Source organism: Strix uralensis, chromosome 11, assembly GCF_047716275.1.
Source record: "Strix uralensis isolate ZFMK-TIS-50842 chromosome 11, bStrUra1, whole genome shotgun sequence".
In the NCBI taxonomy this organism is placed as follows: domain Eukaryota; kingdom Metazoa; phylum Chordata; class Aves; order Strigiformes; family Strigidae; genus Strix; species Strix uralensis.
In genome coordinates this window covers 24,963,305-24,976,987 of record NC_133982.1, presented here as the reverse complement: position 1 = coordinate 24,976,987, position 13,683 = coordinate 24,963,305, and the positions used below count along the sequence as shown (strand labels likewise).

The following is a 13,683-nucleotide window of genomic DNA, read 5'->3' as shown; positions in this document are numbered from 1 at the left end:
ATCTGTACTGTCACCTTGATCAGGGTAATGCCTGTAATGAATTGTTATAGCCTTAAAATCTGAAGTTTATGAATCTCAGTTGCAAGTTCTAGTTTGAAGTGGCAGTGCCAGATATATTTATAACACATAGCATGAAAGACTGTAAATAGCATTGGGATATCCAGATAACAATGAGTCTTTGCACAACTGCAATCACATTTGGTATCCTTGGGAGATATTTTATATATATAGCAATAGCCTTTGAGTTTAGACCCCTAGTTCACTTCTGTCTACCAAGTCTGTTCCTGGCCTTTCTGAAACATGCATTTGTGAGCTGATATGTGAATTGTACACAATTATGTATGCACCTCATTTTTTGTGTTCTTAGTCAAACAAGCTTGGCATTCCTTCAGATGTCATTATCCTAATTTGATGAAGTGATAGACAGCTGGGCCACACAATATAGTCATAGTAATTTAAGAATGAAATGCAGGTGTAGATTTTAAAACATACATTACTATTGCCTTTTAAGCATTCGCAAATACCTAAAAGACAATTAAGGTAATGGTTTGATTTCTATTGTGATTTAATTATTGAATACTATTTTAATCAGCTAAGTTTGGTTTCAGGAATTGATTTTACTGCTTGAACTTTTTTCTGAAAAGTCTGTTTGCAACTAAAACCAGGAATATATTTATTTTTGAAAAAAAAAAATTAGGGATATTTATTTCTTTCTGAAGTGATTAAAAAGACCTATATATTTCAGTCACCATGTAAATTAGAGATATAATATTGTACAATATTTTGCAACTTGCAAAATGACAAATAGTGTGCTCCCCCACCTCAAGTAATTATTTTTTGCTTGTAGTGTAGATCAAGCTGTTGTTGGATATAAATAAGCATTACATTTAAATGCAGCATTCTTTGTTGTTGTTGTTGTTTGGGACATTTAGGATAGATTATTTAAGGAGTATAAGAAAATAAAAAGGAAGCATATCTGAATGTGCTCTTCAGAGTGATTTATTTTATTAAATATTTCTGCATTTGAAAACTCATTATTTCTACTCAGTATGTGACTAGTTATTTGAAATGTATTGAGTTTCATTGCATCATCCTAATCTAGTCATGGTTGAAATTTCCTGATCTCACTTTCACCAAATTTCTCAATTTTGCCCAAAGTAATTGCTGAAATAAACTGGCTGAAAACAAGTGAAATCAATAAAATACTCTGTTCTCATATAGTGATTTAATGATTCAGCAAAGTTTTATTGCTGGTTTATTAGGGGCTTACTCTCAAAGCTCAGCAGCAAATACGAGCTTCTTGGATGTTTTTATTTACATATTTTCCTATATGATATTAAATATAAACTTTGACTTGTTCCTGTACCTTAAAATTTGAAGTGGACTGAATCTTATTTTAATATTGTAGGAATATTTGTTTGTCATGTATGTCTTAAGTTAGAGAACAGGACATCTAGCCTTATAGTTAGAATATTGAACTAGAAGGTGAAATAAGTCAGGTAAAATTGTTCCAAAATAATTTTATTTATAAACTCTTAAGGTTTTTTTTCTTAATCAAGCATATAATATGATGAATTTTCAGTGTTAAAAAAGAATCCATGCCTTTCTGCATGCAGAACAACTGAGCATATGCTGTTACTAGTAAGAACTTATTTTAAACCTATTTTCTTGATATGAAATAAAATTTACTATCTGAAACTCTCTATGCTAGTTGAATTGTAAGTAGAGCCTCTTGTCAATCATATTGTGTTAAGTTTCCAAATTATTTAAGAAAAGGATTTGTGTGCCATTCTTTGTCTGTTTACAGAATTTGCATGCTCTGCAAGACGAAAAGATGCTGGGTTTTGTTCTGTTATTCTGTTTTAATGCTTTTTTTTTTTTCAGAGTGATATTCCAAATAGATTTGAAATGAAAATTCATCGCACAACGATCCTTGAAGATTCTTATAGAAGGATTATAGCTGTAAAGAGAGCAGATTTCCTTAAAGCAAGACTTTGGATTGAATTTGATGGTGAAAAAGGTTTAGACTATGGAGGAGTGGCCAGGGAATGGTTCTTCCTTCTCTCTAAAGAAATGTTTAATCCTTATTATGGATTGTTTGAATATTCAGCTACGTAAGTAACACAGGTCTAGAAGACATGAAGACTAGTTAGGGAAAGCAACTGTATTTCTTGTACCTGCTTTAAGAATGGAATTACTTCCCCCCCAAACTGTATAGGAGGGTCTAGTTGTTAATAACTGCAATATTCTGCAACTAGTCCTTTGTTTGACAAAACAATAATGTGGAGAAAGTACCTGTATCTTTTTTTTTCAGCAGTCTATCATAAGCCATGTCATCTTTGCATAGACAGGCATATGCTTGCAACCATCTACTACTTAGAGAAGAGGCAGTATTTAACAGATAAGGAGGAGGATGTTATTCTGACTACTTTAAAATTAGTAGGAGTTAATCCCTTCTCATTGGTGTATCTCTAACTTACAAAGGTAGTTCGTGGTGTTTCAAAACTGTTAATTCTGTTATGCTAATAGAATCTTCTGTTGAGTATTGTTTAATATTAGACTAGTGATTTATTAATCCAAATATGATTATTTTTTCAACTTAATGAAAAGTAATACCTGATTTAACCAGTGTCTTTCAGATCTTCAAATGTGGGACTATTCCAATAGTACATTTTGTTTTTCTTTCTCTTCCCTGCTCTCTCCCTCAACTTCAGAGATAACTATACACTGCAGATCAATCCAAACTCTGGACTTTGCAATGAAGATCATCTCTCTTATTTCAAGTTTATAGGTCGTGTAGCTGGAATGGCTGTTTACCATGGCAAACTTTTGGATGGTTAGTATTTATTTTATGTAACATGATATTGAGATTAATATTGTGCATATTTTGAATTTTAAGTTACATACTGGTCAATTTATTTGTTCTTCTTTAAAGCCTTTTTTATTCGTCCTTTTTACAAGATGATGCTCCAGAAACCAATAACGCTTCATGATATGGAGTCTGTGGTATGTCATTTGCTTTATCATGTATGTTAGGATTTCATGTTCATATTAAATTTCTTTTATATATCTTTAATGACATTGTGAAGGTTTGAAAGTGCATGATTCAAAGAAATTTTGGCTACATCTTTTATAAGTCTGTGTTGTAGTTAGCCAGCAACCAGGCACCATACAGCAGCTTGTTTATTTTCCCTACAGTGGGATGGGGGAGAGAATCAGAAGAGTAAAAGTGAGAAAACTCATGGGTTGAGATAAAGACAGTTTAAGAGGTAAAGCAAAAGCCACGCACACAAGCAGAGCAAACCAAGGAATTCATTGGGCACTTCCCATGGGCAGGCAGGTGTCCAGCCACCTCCAGGACAGCAGGGCTCCATCACACGTAACGGTGACTTGGGCAGACAAACGCCGTCACTCCCAACATCCCCCCCTTCCTCCTTCTTCCCCCAGCTCTCTATGCTGAGCATGACGCCATATGGTCTGGAACATCCCTGGGGTCAGCTGGGGGCAGCTGTCCCGGCTGTGTCCCCTCCCAGCTCCTCGTGCACCCCCAGCCTCCTCGCTGGTGGGGAGGTGTGAGCAGCAGCAAAGGCCTTGACGCTGTGTAAGCCCTGCTCAGCAGGAACTCACACATCCCTGGGTTATCAACACTGTTTCCAGCACAAATCCAAAACATAGCCCCATGCTAGCTACTGTAAATTGTATAGGAATTTAAACTCAGTGAAAAGCAGATTCCTAGACTCTGTTCTAAGTCAGTTAAGCTGTATTGAAAACTTGACTCTGAACTTTCTATGATGTTTTCTTAAAATAGACACTAAGGTTCTTAAAATTATATACAAAAATCTTTGGGATCCCTGTCTCAACCTCTTTTCAAAATTATTTTGTGTCTTTTGATTATTAAAGAGAAATATTCTTACCCTTTCAGAGACTGAAAATATTGCGTGTCACAATGTAACATTCTTAGAGCAAAACATGGTCCTTACAATTTTCTTGTTTGTTTCCCTGATAATGGTTCTTATCTAGCATAGTCATGGGCAGAGTGATTTTTATTAAATTTCTTTCATCTATTAATGGTTTTGCTGTTCTGTAAGAATATAGAATATAGTTCCTACCTGTTCCTGGGTAATAGACTTATAGATGTGTCCTGATTTTTGTATTTTTTTTTTCAGTACTATAGAATCACAGAATGTTTTGGGTTGGAAGGGATCTTAAAGATCATCTAGTTCCAGCCCCCCTGCCCCGGGCAGGGACACCTTCCACTAGCCCAGGTTGCCCAAAGCCCCGTCCAACCTGGCCTTGAACCCTGCCAGGGAGGGGGCAGCCACAGCTTCTCTGGGCAACCTGTGCCAGGGCCTCACCACCCTCATGGGGAAAAATTTCTCCCTTAGATCTAATCTAAATCCACCATCTCAGTTTAAAACCATTACTCTTCCTCCTATCCCTACACTCCCTGATCAAGAGTCCCTCCCCATCTTTCCTGTAGCCCCTTTAAGTACTGGGAGGCCACTAGAAGGTCTCCCCGGAGCCTTCTCTTCTCCAGGCTGAACAACCCCAACTCTCTCAGCCTGTCCTCGCAGGGGGGTGCTCCAGCCCCCCGAGCATCTTCGTGGCTTCCTCTGGCCCCGCTCAAGCAGGTCCATGCCCTTCTGATGTTGAGGGCCCCAGAGCTGGACACAGCACTGCAGGGGGGGGCTCAAGAGAGGGGAGTAGAGGGGGAGAATCCCCTCCCTGAACCTGCTGGCCACACTTCTTTTGATGCAGCCCAGGATGCCATTGGCTTTATCTTAATTTTCATTTCCTAAGGCTCTTTGTAGTAATGCCTAACAATAAAGGGAAGATAAATACAGGATGAGAGAGAAGAGTCCAAAATACATTACTTCAGATAACGCTGTGACATCTTATCACCTTTTTGCTACGTGAGAGATTTTTAGTCCAGAGATGTCTGACTCTTCAGGTTCCAAACATCTTTAAAGGTCTTTGTAGCTTTGTACAATTGCAGAGTCTCTGTATCCAATACAGGATTAACCTAGGTAGCAGCATTCACTGGGCTGTAATGGATCCTCTTGTAGTTTAAAATTTACTATCTTGTAATTCTCTCTCTTAGGATAGTGAATATTACAATTCTTTGAGATGGATTCTTGAAAATGATCCAACAGAACTGGACCTCAGATTTATAGTTGATGAAGAACTTTTTGGTCAGGTTAGTATGTTTATGTAAAGTAGAATAGACAAAACATGAAAGAAAACATTTGAACTGTCAAATTATGTGATCTTTTTTAATCTGTGTGGTAATAAGAAAAACTCTTCATTCACAGTCATGTGTTTGTTCACTCAGATGCTTCTTTTAGCTGGCACATGCTCATGCAGTGCTCTGTTAGCCTGGCTGTGATGTGATAAAGGGCTTGGAAATAAGCAGACCTTTAAATAAGAGCTCGTGCTTTTTTCTTAAATAATACTTGTATTGAAATGTAGCTGTTGCTGTGAATGCAACTGAGACTAAGATATCCATAGTCCTATTACTTAATCTGGAGTAGAAATTGGTTTTATGTGATTGACTGGAAAGGGTGAGCTCTTCTGGAAATGGTTGGAATCATAAATTTCACTGGGAGGCAATGATAGGGTTTTTTCCCTAAGATGTACTAGAAAACTATGGAATAAACAAGTTTGTTGTTGTGTAGAAAGCTATCAAGATAAGTCCTGTAGAAATATCACAGGTCTTGAATGAAAATTCTAAATTACAGATGCCAACTACATCTAAGTGGGATAATGGCCTTTGTGGTCTTGTGTAACTGAAGTGATCCAAAGTAGGAGCGTGAAAATGTACATCCCTAATGAACTGAAAATCAAATATTGGTCTGCTGACGTTCTAGTAGTATAAAATGGTTCTGTACGTGTTTTTCCTTGAGATTTGAAAAAAAGGATGGGTCATTGAATGTACAGTTAGTGAAGTCCACATTGCTGTGAACTTGTATGCAAACTTAGGTGATCTTTTGTAACAGGTCAGAAAAAATGGAGGTTGCCCCATTGCAGTGTGGTAACCCTGAATAATATGGTTTTTTTAAAGTGATCAATCAAATTCTATTTATTCAGCTGACCTGTGAAACTGGTTCTATTTCTCATAGTTCTCAAAATCTGCAGTCTTCAAGAATTAACTAAATTACCTAAAAATAACATATGAATTCTGTTACATACTTACCTCATTTAAGACCTATTCTGTGTATTGCGTTTAGACCCATCAGCATGAACTGAAGAGTGGTGGATCAGAAATAGTTGTCACCAACAAGAACAAGAGAGACTACATTCAGTAAGTAGGGCTCACTGGGGGCAATGTATCTCACTGGATTGCCCCCTAATAATAGGGGCTCTGTGTTAGTTGTCTTAACAAAACAAAGTTGTTGTTTGTGTATAAATTGCTTTTATTTTACATGTTTTTGTTTTGGTTTTTTACAGTCTTGTAATTCAGTGGAGATTTGTGAGCAGAGTACAGAAACAAATGGCAGCCTTTAAAGAGGTACAGTTTTAGTTACAAAATAAATTCTTCTAATAATTTGTTGCATCTAATCTTAAGACAGTCTTTTTTTGACATCCTGAAGACCCACAGATTATGTTACAGGTATAAAAAAGGCAGTAGTGTCAGCTTTGAATTATTTCAGACTTTAAAAATATTTTTGGTGTATTTTTACTGAGTTGTTTAATTCATATAGAAAAATTTGCTAATTTCTCAATCCTGGCTGACAGCTTTAGCTGTAGTGCAAACTATTTAATGAACTCTGCATAAATGAAAATTAAATCAAACTAATAGAATTAAACTAAACTAGCTGGTTTATCCTTACTTGTATAAATGATATTACATATATTCAGACTTATGTATCTAGCATTCAGATTTGCACAATAAAGATGTGAGATAAGACTGAATTAAAAATACTACAACCAAACTGGGGACTACTGGTGTCCAAACATCTGTATTTGATATATTGTTTTGGCTTTGTTTAGTAAAGCATCCAAATATCATTCTCACTGAACAAAAATGCTTAAGTAATGTTGACTTGATTTTTAAAAACTTCACTCTTCTTTTTAGGGCTTTTTTGAACTAATACCACAGGATCTCATTAAAATTTTTGATGAAAATGAGCTAGAGGTAAGTGTGTCAGGGAAAAGAAAACAAATTATATTGAAACTTAATGTTACTGACTTAAACTTTGGTGTGTTGTTTTTTTTTTTTTAATCTGTGTAGTTATTAATGTGTGGACTGGGAGATGTGGATGTGGCTGATTGGAAACTACATACAAAATACAAAAATGGCTACAACATAAACCATCAAGTAATACAGTGGTTCTGGAAGGTATCATGAAGTTCTAATATTATTTTTTTTACTTAAAACCTGTTCAAAAGTTGCTGCCTTTCAGCTATGCTAGTTTATCATGTGATTCATCAATAGGTAGGTAAATATTTGACTGTTAAAACTCCTGAGAAAGACAGTAAGAAAACTAAAGATGAGGTGCATGGTAAGAAGGTAAATACACTACTGATACTTGTTTTTTTTAAAAAATCCATGTCTGACTGGGGTTAAAAATATTTGTGTAGGCTTTTCTGGCATGGTTACAGTAAAGAGGTGTTAAACTCCTCTGTTTAATAAATTACAGGAATTTGGCTGCTAGTTCATAACATCAGGAAACTTCAAAGAAAGTAGGGGCCAGATCTTCAAGGGAAGTATTTTTAACAGCCTGCTAAGCCAGTAACTGTACTGATTTTACAGTGCCATTAAAAAATTGTTGATTTCATAGCTTTCAGCAATAGGCAGAAGTAGTAATTATGTGTGTCACTGAAAAAAATGCATATATATAAGGGATAATGATTTAGAAATAGAAACAATGTTGTATAAGTCTGTTAGCACAAAACCTGAATTTAAAAATAAATCTTTAATTGTAATTATCATACATAGGCAGTCTTAATGATGGACTCTGAAAAGAGAATAAGATTACTTCAATTTGTTACTGGCACATCACGTGTACCTATGAATGGGTTTGCTGAGCTGTATGGTGAGTACTTATAATTATGTTCACAATTAAGTAACAGAGAATATGATACCAACATTGTCATGATATTTGACTTCAAGCATAGGCACATTACTCAAATTTTGCTTTAAAAATTAATATATACTGGCAATTATAAGAAGCAAAGTTAAAGAAGAGTCACTTAGATCACACGTTTCTCATGATCTGTAAATACTTCATTTTAATTGTGTATATGGAAGTTTTTTAATGTGTAGGACGTATTGAATATGGATTCTTGAAGTTCTAAAGAGCTGCAAAAATCCCTGTTTAACACATGATTGAGCTTGAAGAAAATTCTCAGTAATGTAAGATCTGATTACAAAGACGTGCTGGCATCAGCAGTTAACTTCAGATTCTCCTAAGTTCCCCAACTGCTTTTATCTGCTCACAAGCCACAGTTCTACACATACATATGCTTTAAAGAGGACGGCTAAAATGACACTAGTTAAACATAATGCCAGGAGTAGTGAACGTACAACGCAGAGATGAAACAAGCAGATGGCAGTGGGGAGCAGACTGCAATAATACCAAAGCCAGAAAACCCACTGTGGAAAGACCGCAGGCAAGCGGATAGAACAGCCCACAAGGGGTGGGGATGTTTTGCTTATGGGAAGTCTGTTTTCAGCTGCCATCAGCTATTATGTTTTCTGCTAGACTACTTTATTAAGCCTAAAAGTGCTTGGGATCCTATGCAAATGACTGAATAGCCTAACTTGCATATTTGAATAAACATTTCCTCCTTTGTAAACAAGACAGTAGTTTGTTTATAAAACACAAGAGTCACGAACAAATACCACCCACCATGTGTCCCCATTTCTCCCTCTTCATTTTAATTGTAAATACTCATTGATGGAACGGAAAGAATAAACTGAGTTGTGAGTTCCAATGGGGAGAACAGTGCCTGCAGTGGACTTGAGCCATGTGTCTGCTGTTGCACCTGAACCTTGTACTGCTGGAGTTACAGCCCATGCTCATCGCAGTGGAAGCCAATCAGAATTCTGCTGCCTCTGGATTTTGTTTTATTTGTCTGAAAACACTACCAGAGATAGAACTAAAGAATGATATAAGGAAAGAAACTGTTGAAGCTCATGGCTCCCTTCTGCCTAGGGATTAGGATATCCTTGGGCAGTCTTCTGGCCAAGTCCCAGTTTCTGTAGTTCTATTCACTCGTTAATGAAAAATTCAATTAGCAGTTGTCTTGCATGGTGCTTTGTTTCTTTCTCTTACAGTTATTTCTGCTTTACTGTGGCCAGCATGCCATCCTCACTAAACTCCAGTAATGATCACAATCACTTTTCCAGCACCTGCTTGTATTTGAAGAACTGTAGGTGGTTCTTCAGTGCTTCGTGTTGGTACGTGGCGGTCTGCTGCTGGGCTGCCCCTGTGGTTGTTCCCTTCCCACCTTCGGGCTGCAGCCCTTGAGCTGGCTTTCTAGCGGGAGATCTCCCTCTTCTGGCCCAGAGGGGCATTTCTGATCGTAAACGGAGTGCTGATGTCCGGGAGCAGATCCACCCAAGTCTGAGAACAGATGTGGCTTGCTTATATTTCTTGTCTTTCTCCCACGCTGCTTTGTCAACCTCTAGTTAATTAGTTGGATAGCTAAAATGCAGACTTATTCTTACCTAGCTATTAAAAGGGAGTTTTATCTTGTCACATGGTAGAATGCACTGTCAGGCACAGCTAGTTCTCTGCTTCATCCTTATTCCTGGCGTTCTTACTAGTTACCTTTTCTAACTAGCCTTTTGTGTTGAAGAAACACGTAACCCAAAGAAGAAAGTAAAGAAGAGGAGCTGGAAATGTTCCCACAACTACTGACATACCTGTCTCACTGATAATATTTTAGGATGAAGTGCTCAGTGTTTGCTCTCATCTGTCTAGTTCATTCACTAGACTTGTATGAAGTATGGTTTCTGTGCATTGATTGGTGTTTCTTACCTTTTTGTATATGTTAGTAGTTGTGAAAGGGTTTTCTCCTCTTGTTTTATTTTCATGTTTGGGATGAATTGTCTTGAGTTTTTTTCTGTATGTAAGTTGACTAACATCTTCCAAATCTGCTTCTACAATGTGCATTATTATGTGTTATAATTTCATTTTATTAAGAATATGTATACATTTTTTTCATGTCTCCGTTAAACCCACAGATGAAATCTTTTTGAATTGACAATTTTAACTTGGGTAGTCAAAAAGAGCCCCAACATTTTGGAGCAGTCATGGAAAAAAGGGAAGGTGACTGCCTGCATTATAAAGCCAAATTCATTTCGTAGTTTTGAAGGTACTCTGTATGGCACTTACCTACAAATACAGCTGAGGTGTAAGCCTGTTCTCATTACTGCTGCTCATCTTTAATCTGAAACATGTTTCACATCTTCCATTTCAGAAGCAGAAGGCTACTCGTACTTGGGTAGCCACCTGCCTTGAAATACAATTCTCTAACTGTATTGATGGTGTCCTTGTAGAATAGTCAGAGGACACCCACCATCAGATGTCACATTCTGTTCTCTGACAAGATAGTGTGTGGTGTTTTGTTTTGTTTTTTTAAACTAAACTGTCTTCTCCAGATGTACACAAATGCTTTCAACAGCTTAAGGAAATGGTTACAAAATGCCCTTTTCATCCCCTTGGTGAGAGTTGAGAGGTCCAAGAAGCTTTCAGATATGATATGCTGCGAGACAGTTGCTGAAGGCACAGGCGTAGCTGCAGCTGCACTTGCTAGCCCGTAAAGTGCTCTCAGGTGTATATGTACATCCCTAGAATACACATATGGTCACCATGTTTTAAAAAGTTCTCAGTTACTCTACTCTGTTGTGTAGGTGAAGGTGGACACTAAACACTTTCTGCCAGCTTATATAACTTGGCACATGTGATAAATGTCTAAATTTTTACATGCAGAATTTATACAGTATAAAACTCTTCTCCATAAAATTTTCAATGCCAACTATGCATTTAGGTCTTAGACTTTTGAGTTCAAGGTGTAAAAGTCTCTTGAAATTAAGATACAGCAAGAAATAATTAAATTCAAGTGAATTGGGATTCTTGACTATTACTGAGTATAGACTGTATCTGATTCATATAGATATGAATCCTACTAATGTCAGAATTGGATTACAAAAAATGAAAATATTTCATAATTTAAATTTCTGATTATAAAAGAATCTCATAATGGGGTGAAAATTGATGTGTTCTTTTCTGCAGGTTCAAATGGACCACAGTTGTTTACAGTTGAACAGTGGGGTACCCCTGAAAAACTGCCAAGAGCTCATACCTGGTGAGTATTTAATTTAGGTAAATTCCAACCTTTAGTAAGAGTGATAAAATATTTAAGAGTTCTTCCTCTGTTTTTCAGCTTTAATCGCTTGGATTTGCCTCCATATGACTCGTTTGAAGATTTATGGGATAAGCTTCTTCTAGCGATTGAAAATACTCAGGGTTTTGATGGGGTTGATTAAGACAGAGACATAAATTATATCGGTCCAGTGCTGCAATTTCATTTTAAGGGTTTACAAACAAGTTTGAATTTTCCAGGGACTACCATTGTATTTAGTCACATGGCTATTGAATCTTCATAGTATCACTTGTAAAATAAGTAAGGATTAAAAATTCACTAACTTTTGAAATGTATTTTGCCATTTCCACAGTTTTGTGTACTTTGTTAATAACTACAATATACACATTGGATGGGCCAGTGCCAAGTAAGTCAAAAACTAAAATGTTTTTAAGCAGTTGCCTCTTCTACAGTATTTGACAGACTGTTTTGCAGTAAACTACTGAAGTAAAACTGTGAAGAAATCTTTGCAGAGGGTGTAAATTTGAATTGCTGCTTTAAGAGGAACAACTGAAATTGCTAATATGTTTTTTTTTTAAAAAGAAAAAAAAACAACAACCAAACAACAAAACCAACAAACTTTATGTAATGCAATATCATAATCTGTGCTGCTTCAGGCTGTTTGCTACAGATCTGCCCAAAGCACCTTATAATTCAGCATATTAGGTAAAACATTGGAAAGCATTTGTTTGCATTATCAGCCATCAGTTTGCAGAACATTGACTTGCTGACACATTTTACTTGTTAGATTTTTGTTTCTAACTTGCTTTTATTAAAACAGTGTAACAAAACCAGGATTTTTATATAAAACAGACAAGCAACGTAATTCTGAATTATAATGAGAAATTATATCATTTTTTTCTCTGAATTTGTATACTGTCGTCGGTTTATTGAGTGTTCATCACTTTTTCTGATAAATTTGTAGTTCAATGGATAATATTTTCAATTCAGCCTTTTGCAACAAATTAATCTTAAAGTGAAATTTGTATGGATATCACTCAGTATTAGTTACTGGTAGTTAGAGGCCTTTATTATCCATTCTTGCAGTATTGCACTACATAACAATAAAAAACATGTTTACAGGGTTTTCTGGGCCAAGTTCAGCAGTCTGATATGATATGTGCTAACTTCTCCGAACTGCGCGGAGGTTATGCACATGTAACCAGGTGCAGAATTTGGTTCTGTAATATGTTTACAGGTTATGCTAGTTTCTATAGGTGCATTTTTATATTTTTTCTCCACTGTTAGTCTAGAAACCAAATTTGTTAATACAGTATAACCAAAGTCATAACCAACAATGTGCAATTTATTGTAGATCAACTTGTCATATAAATATTAATTTGATTTCTTATGTAAATGTGGGTATTTTTTGTATTAACACTTTTTTTGAGCAAGTACTGGTTAAAATGACTAGCAAAGTTGGTTCTAAAAGAAAAAAAATGATTTATATATCTGGCTTGCTCTAATTTTAACATTTTATTACCAATACGATCTGAGGAAATTACAGTACCTAGCTTTGGCCAGCAAATTTCTGTTTAGTCACAGTCTTTATAAATATGCAAGAAGTAAGTGTAGCACATCTCTCTATAAAGATGTAAATTATGTAACAAATGTAATGGGTCTTAAGGGATGTTTAAAATCCCACTTTGTTTTATTCTTTGACTAGGTTGTTTAGGGCTGAGAATATTACATGTAAATAAAGGTAACTTATAAAAATTTCCCAAATTCTATATGCAGTTTTGTAAAACATGAATGATATATCAGTAAATCTGTATAGATTTGAATGTAGCAGGTTTTGTTGCATACTTTAAAGTATAAAATAAGGATCCTGAGAGCAGTAAATAAAAGTTTATTCTAATAAGTTGTGACTCACTTTTTTGAAGTGCAAATCGCTAGTCTTGAAATAGTAAGAATTCTGTGATTTTTTTAGCACTCCTAGGTAGACCAGGGCAGCAGTTCTACCACAATACGCTGCTACTTTTGTGTGGGTGTTGAGGTGCAGCAGCACTGTTTGCTAGTGTTCTGTTTCCAAGACATGCAGTCTTTGAAAAATTAATACCGTGTTTTTATAGAAGCTCTAGGTCCCGGTGAACCTTCACTGTATGGCCAGCCTAGAAATGCTACGTGGTAGACAGGCAAAGGTGGACGCCCCACAGAAATGCCAGCTGACTGCTGCCGAGGGAGGGTCAGGCTCATCGTTCCTCCTGTAGGAACATCCTTCTCAGCTGGTCAGCAGGCATGCAGCCGACAGACTTCAGTGGTGAGTGTGGCAGGGGTGTGAAAGGGGCCCCCAAACTCTGCTCCAAGCAG

General features: G+C 36.3%; 1 protein-coding gene across 5 annotated transcripts in view; it reads left to right on the top strand.

The window, feature by feature from the left end:
• NEDD4 (NEDD4 E3 ubiquitin protein ligase) overlaps positions 1 to 13,234 on the top strand; it is a 62,627-nt gene extending 49,393 nt beyond the window's left edge. For all 5 annotated transcript variants that reach the window (XM_074880102.1, XM_074880100.1, XM_074880103.1 and 2 more), the window contains 11 exons: positions 1,885 to 2,114; positions 2,715 to 2,836; positions 2,936 to 3,006; positions 5,102 to 5,197; positions 6,228 to 6,301; positions 6,448 to 6,508; positions 7,076 to 7,135; positions 7,232 to 7,339; positions 7,940 to 8,036; positions 11,244 to 11,316; positions 11,395 to 13,234. In XM_074880102.1, coding sequence (XP_074736203.1) covers positions 1,885 to 2,114; positions 2,715 to 2,836; positions 2,936 to 3,006; positions 5,102 to 5,197; positions 6,228 to 6,301; positions 6,448 to 6,508; positions 7,076 to 7,135; positions 7,232 to 7,339; positions 7,940 to 8,036; positions 11,244 to 11,316; positions 11,395 to 11,497 — 1,095 coding nt within the window. In that variant the 3' untranslated portion in view covers positions 11,498 to 13,234. The remainder of the gene's footprint in view (positions 1 to 1,884; positions 2,115 to 2,714; positions 2,837 to 2,935; positions 3,007 to 5,101; positions 5,198 to 6,227; positions 6,302 to 6,447; positions 6,509 to 7,075; positions 7,136 to 7,231; positions 7,340 to 7,939; positions 8,037 to 11,243; positions 11,317 to 11,394) is intronic.
• The last annotated feature ends 449 nt before the right edge of the window (positions 13,235 to 13,683 follow it).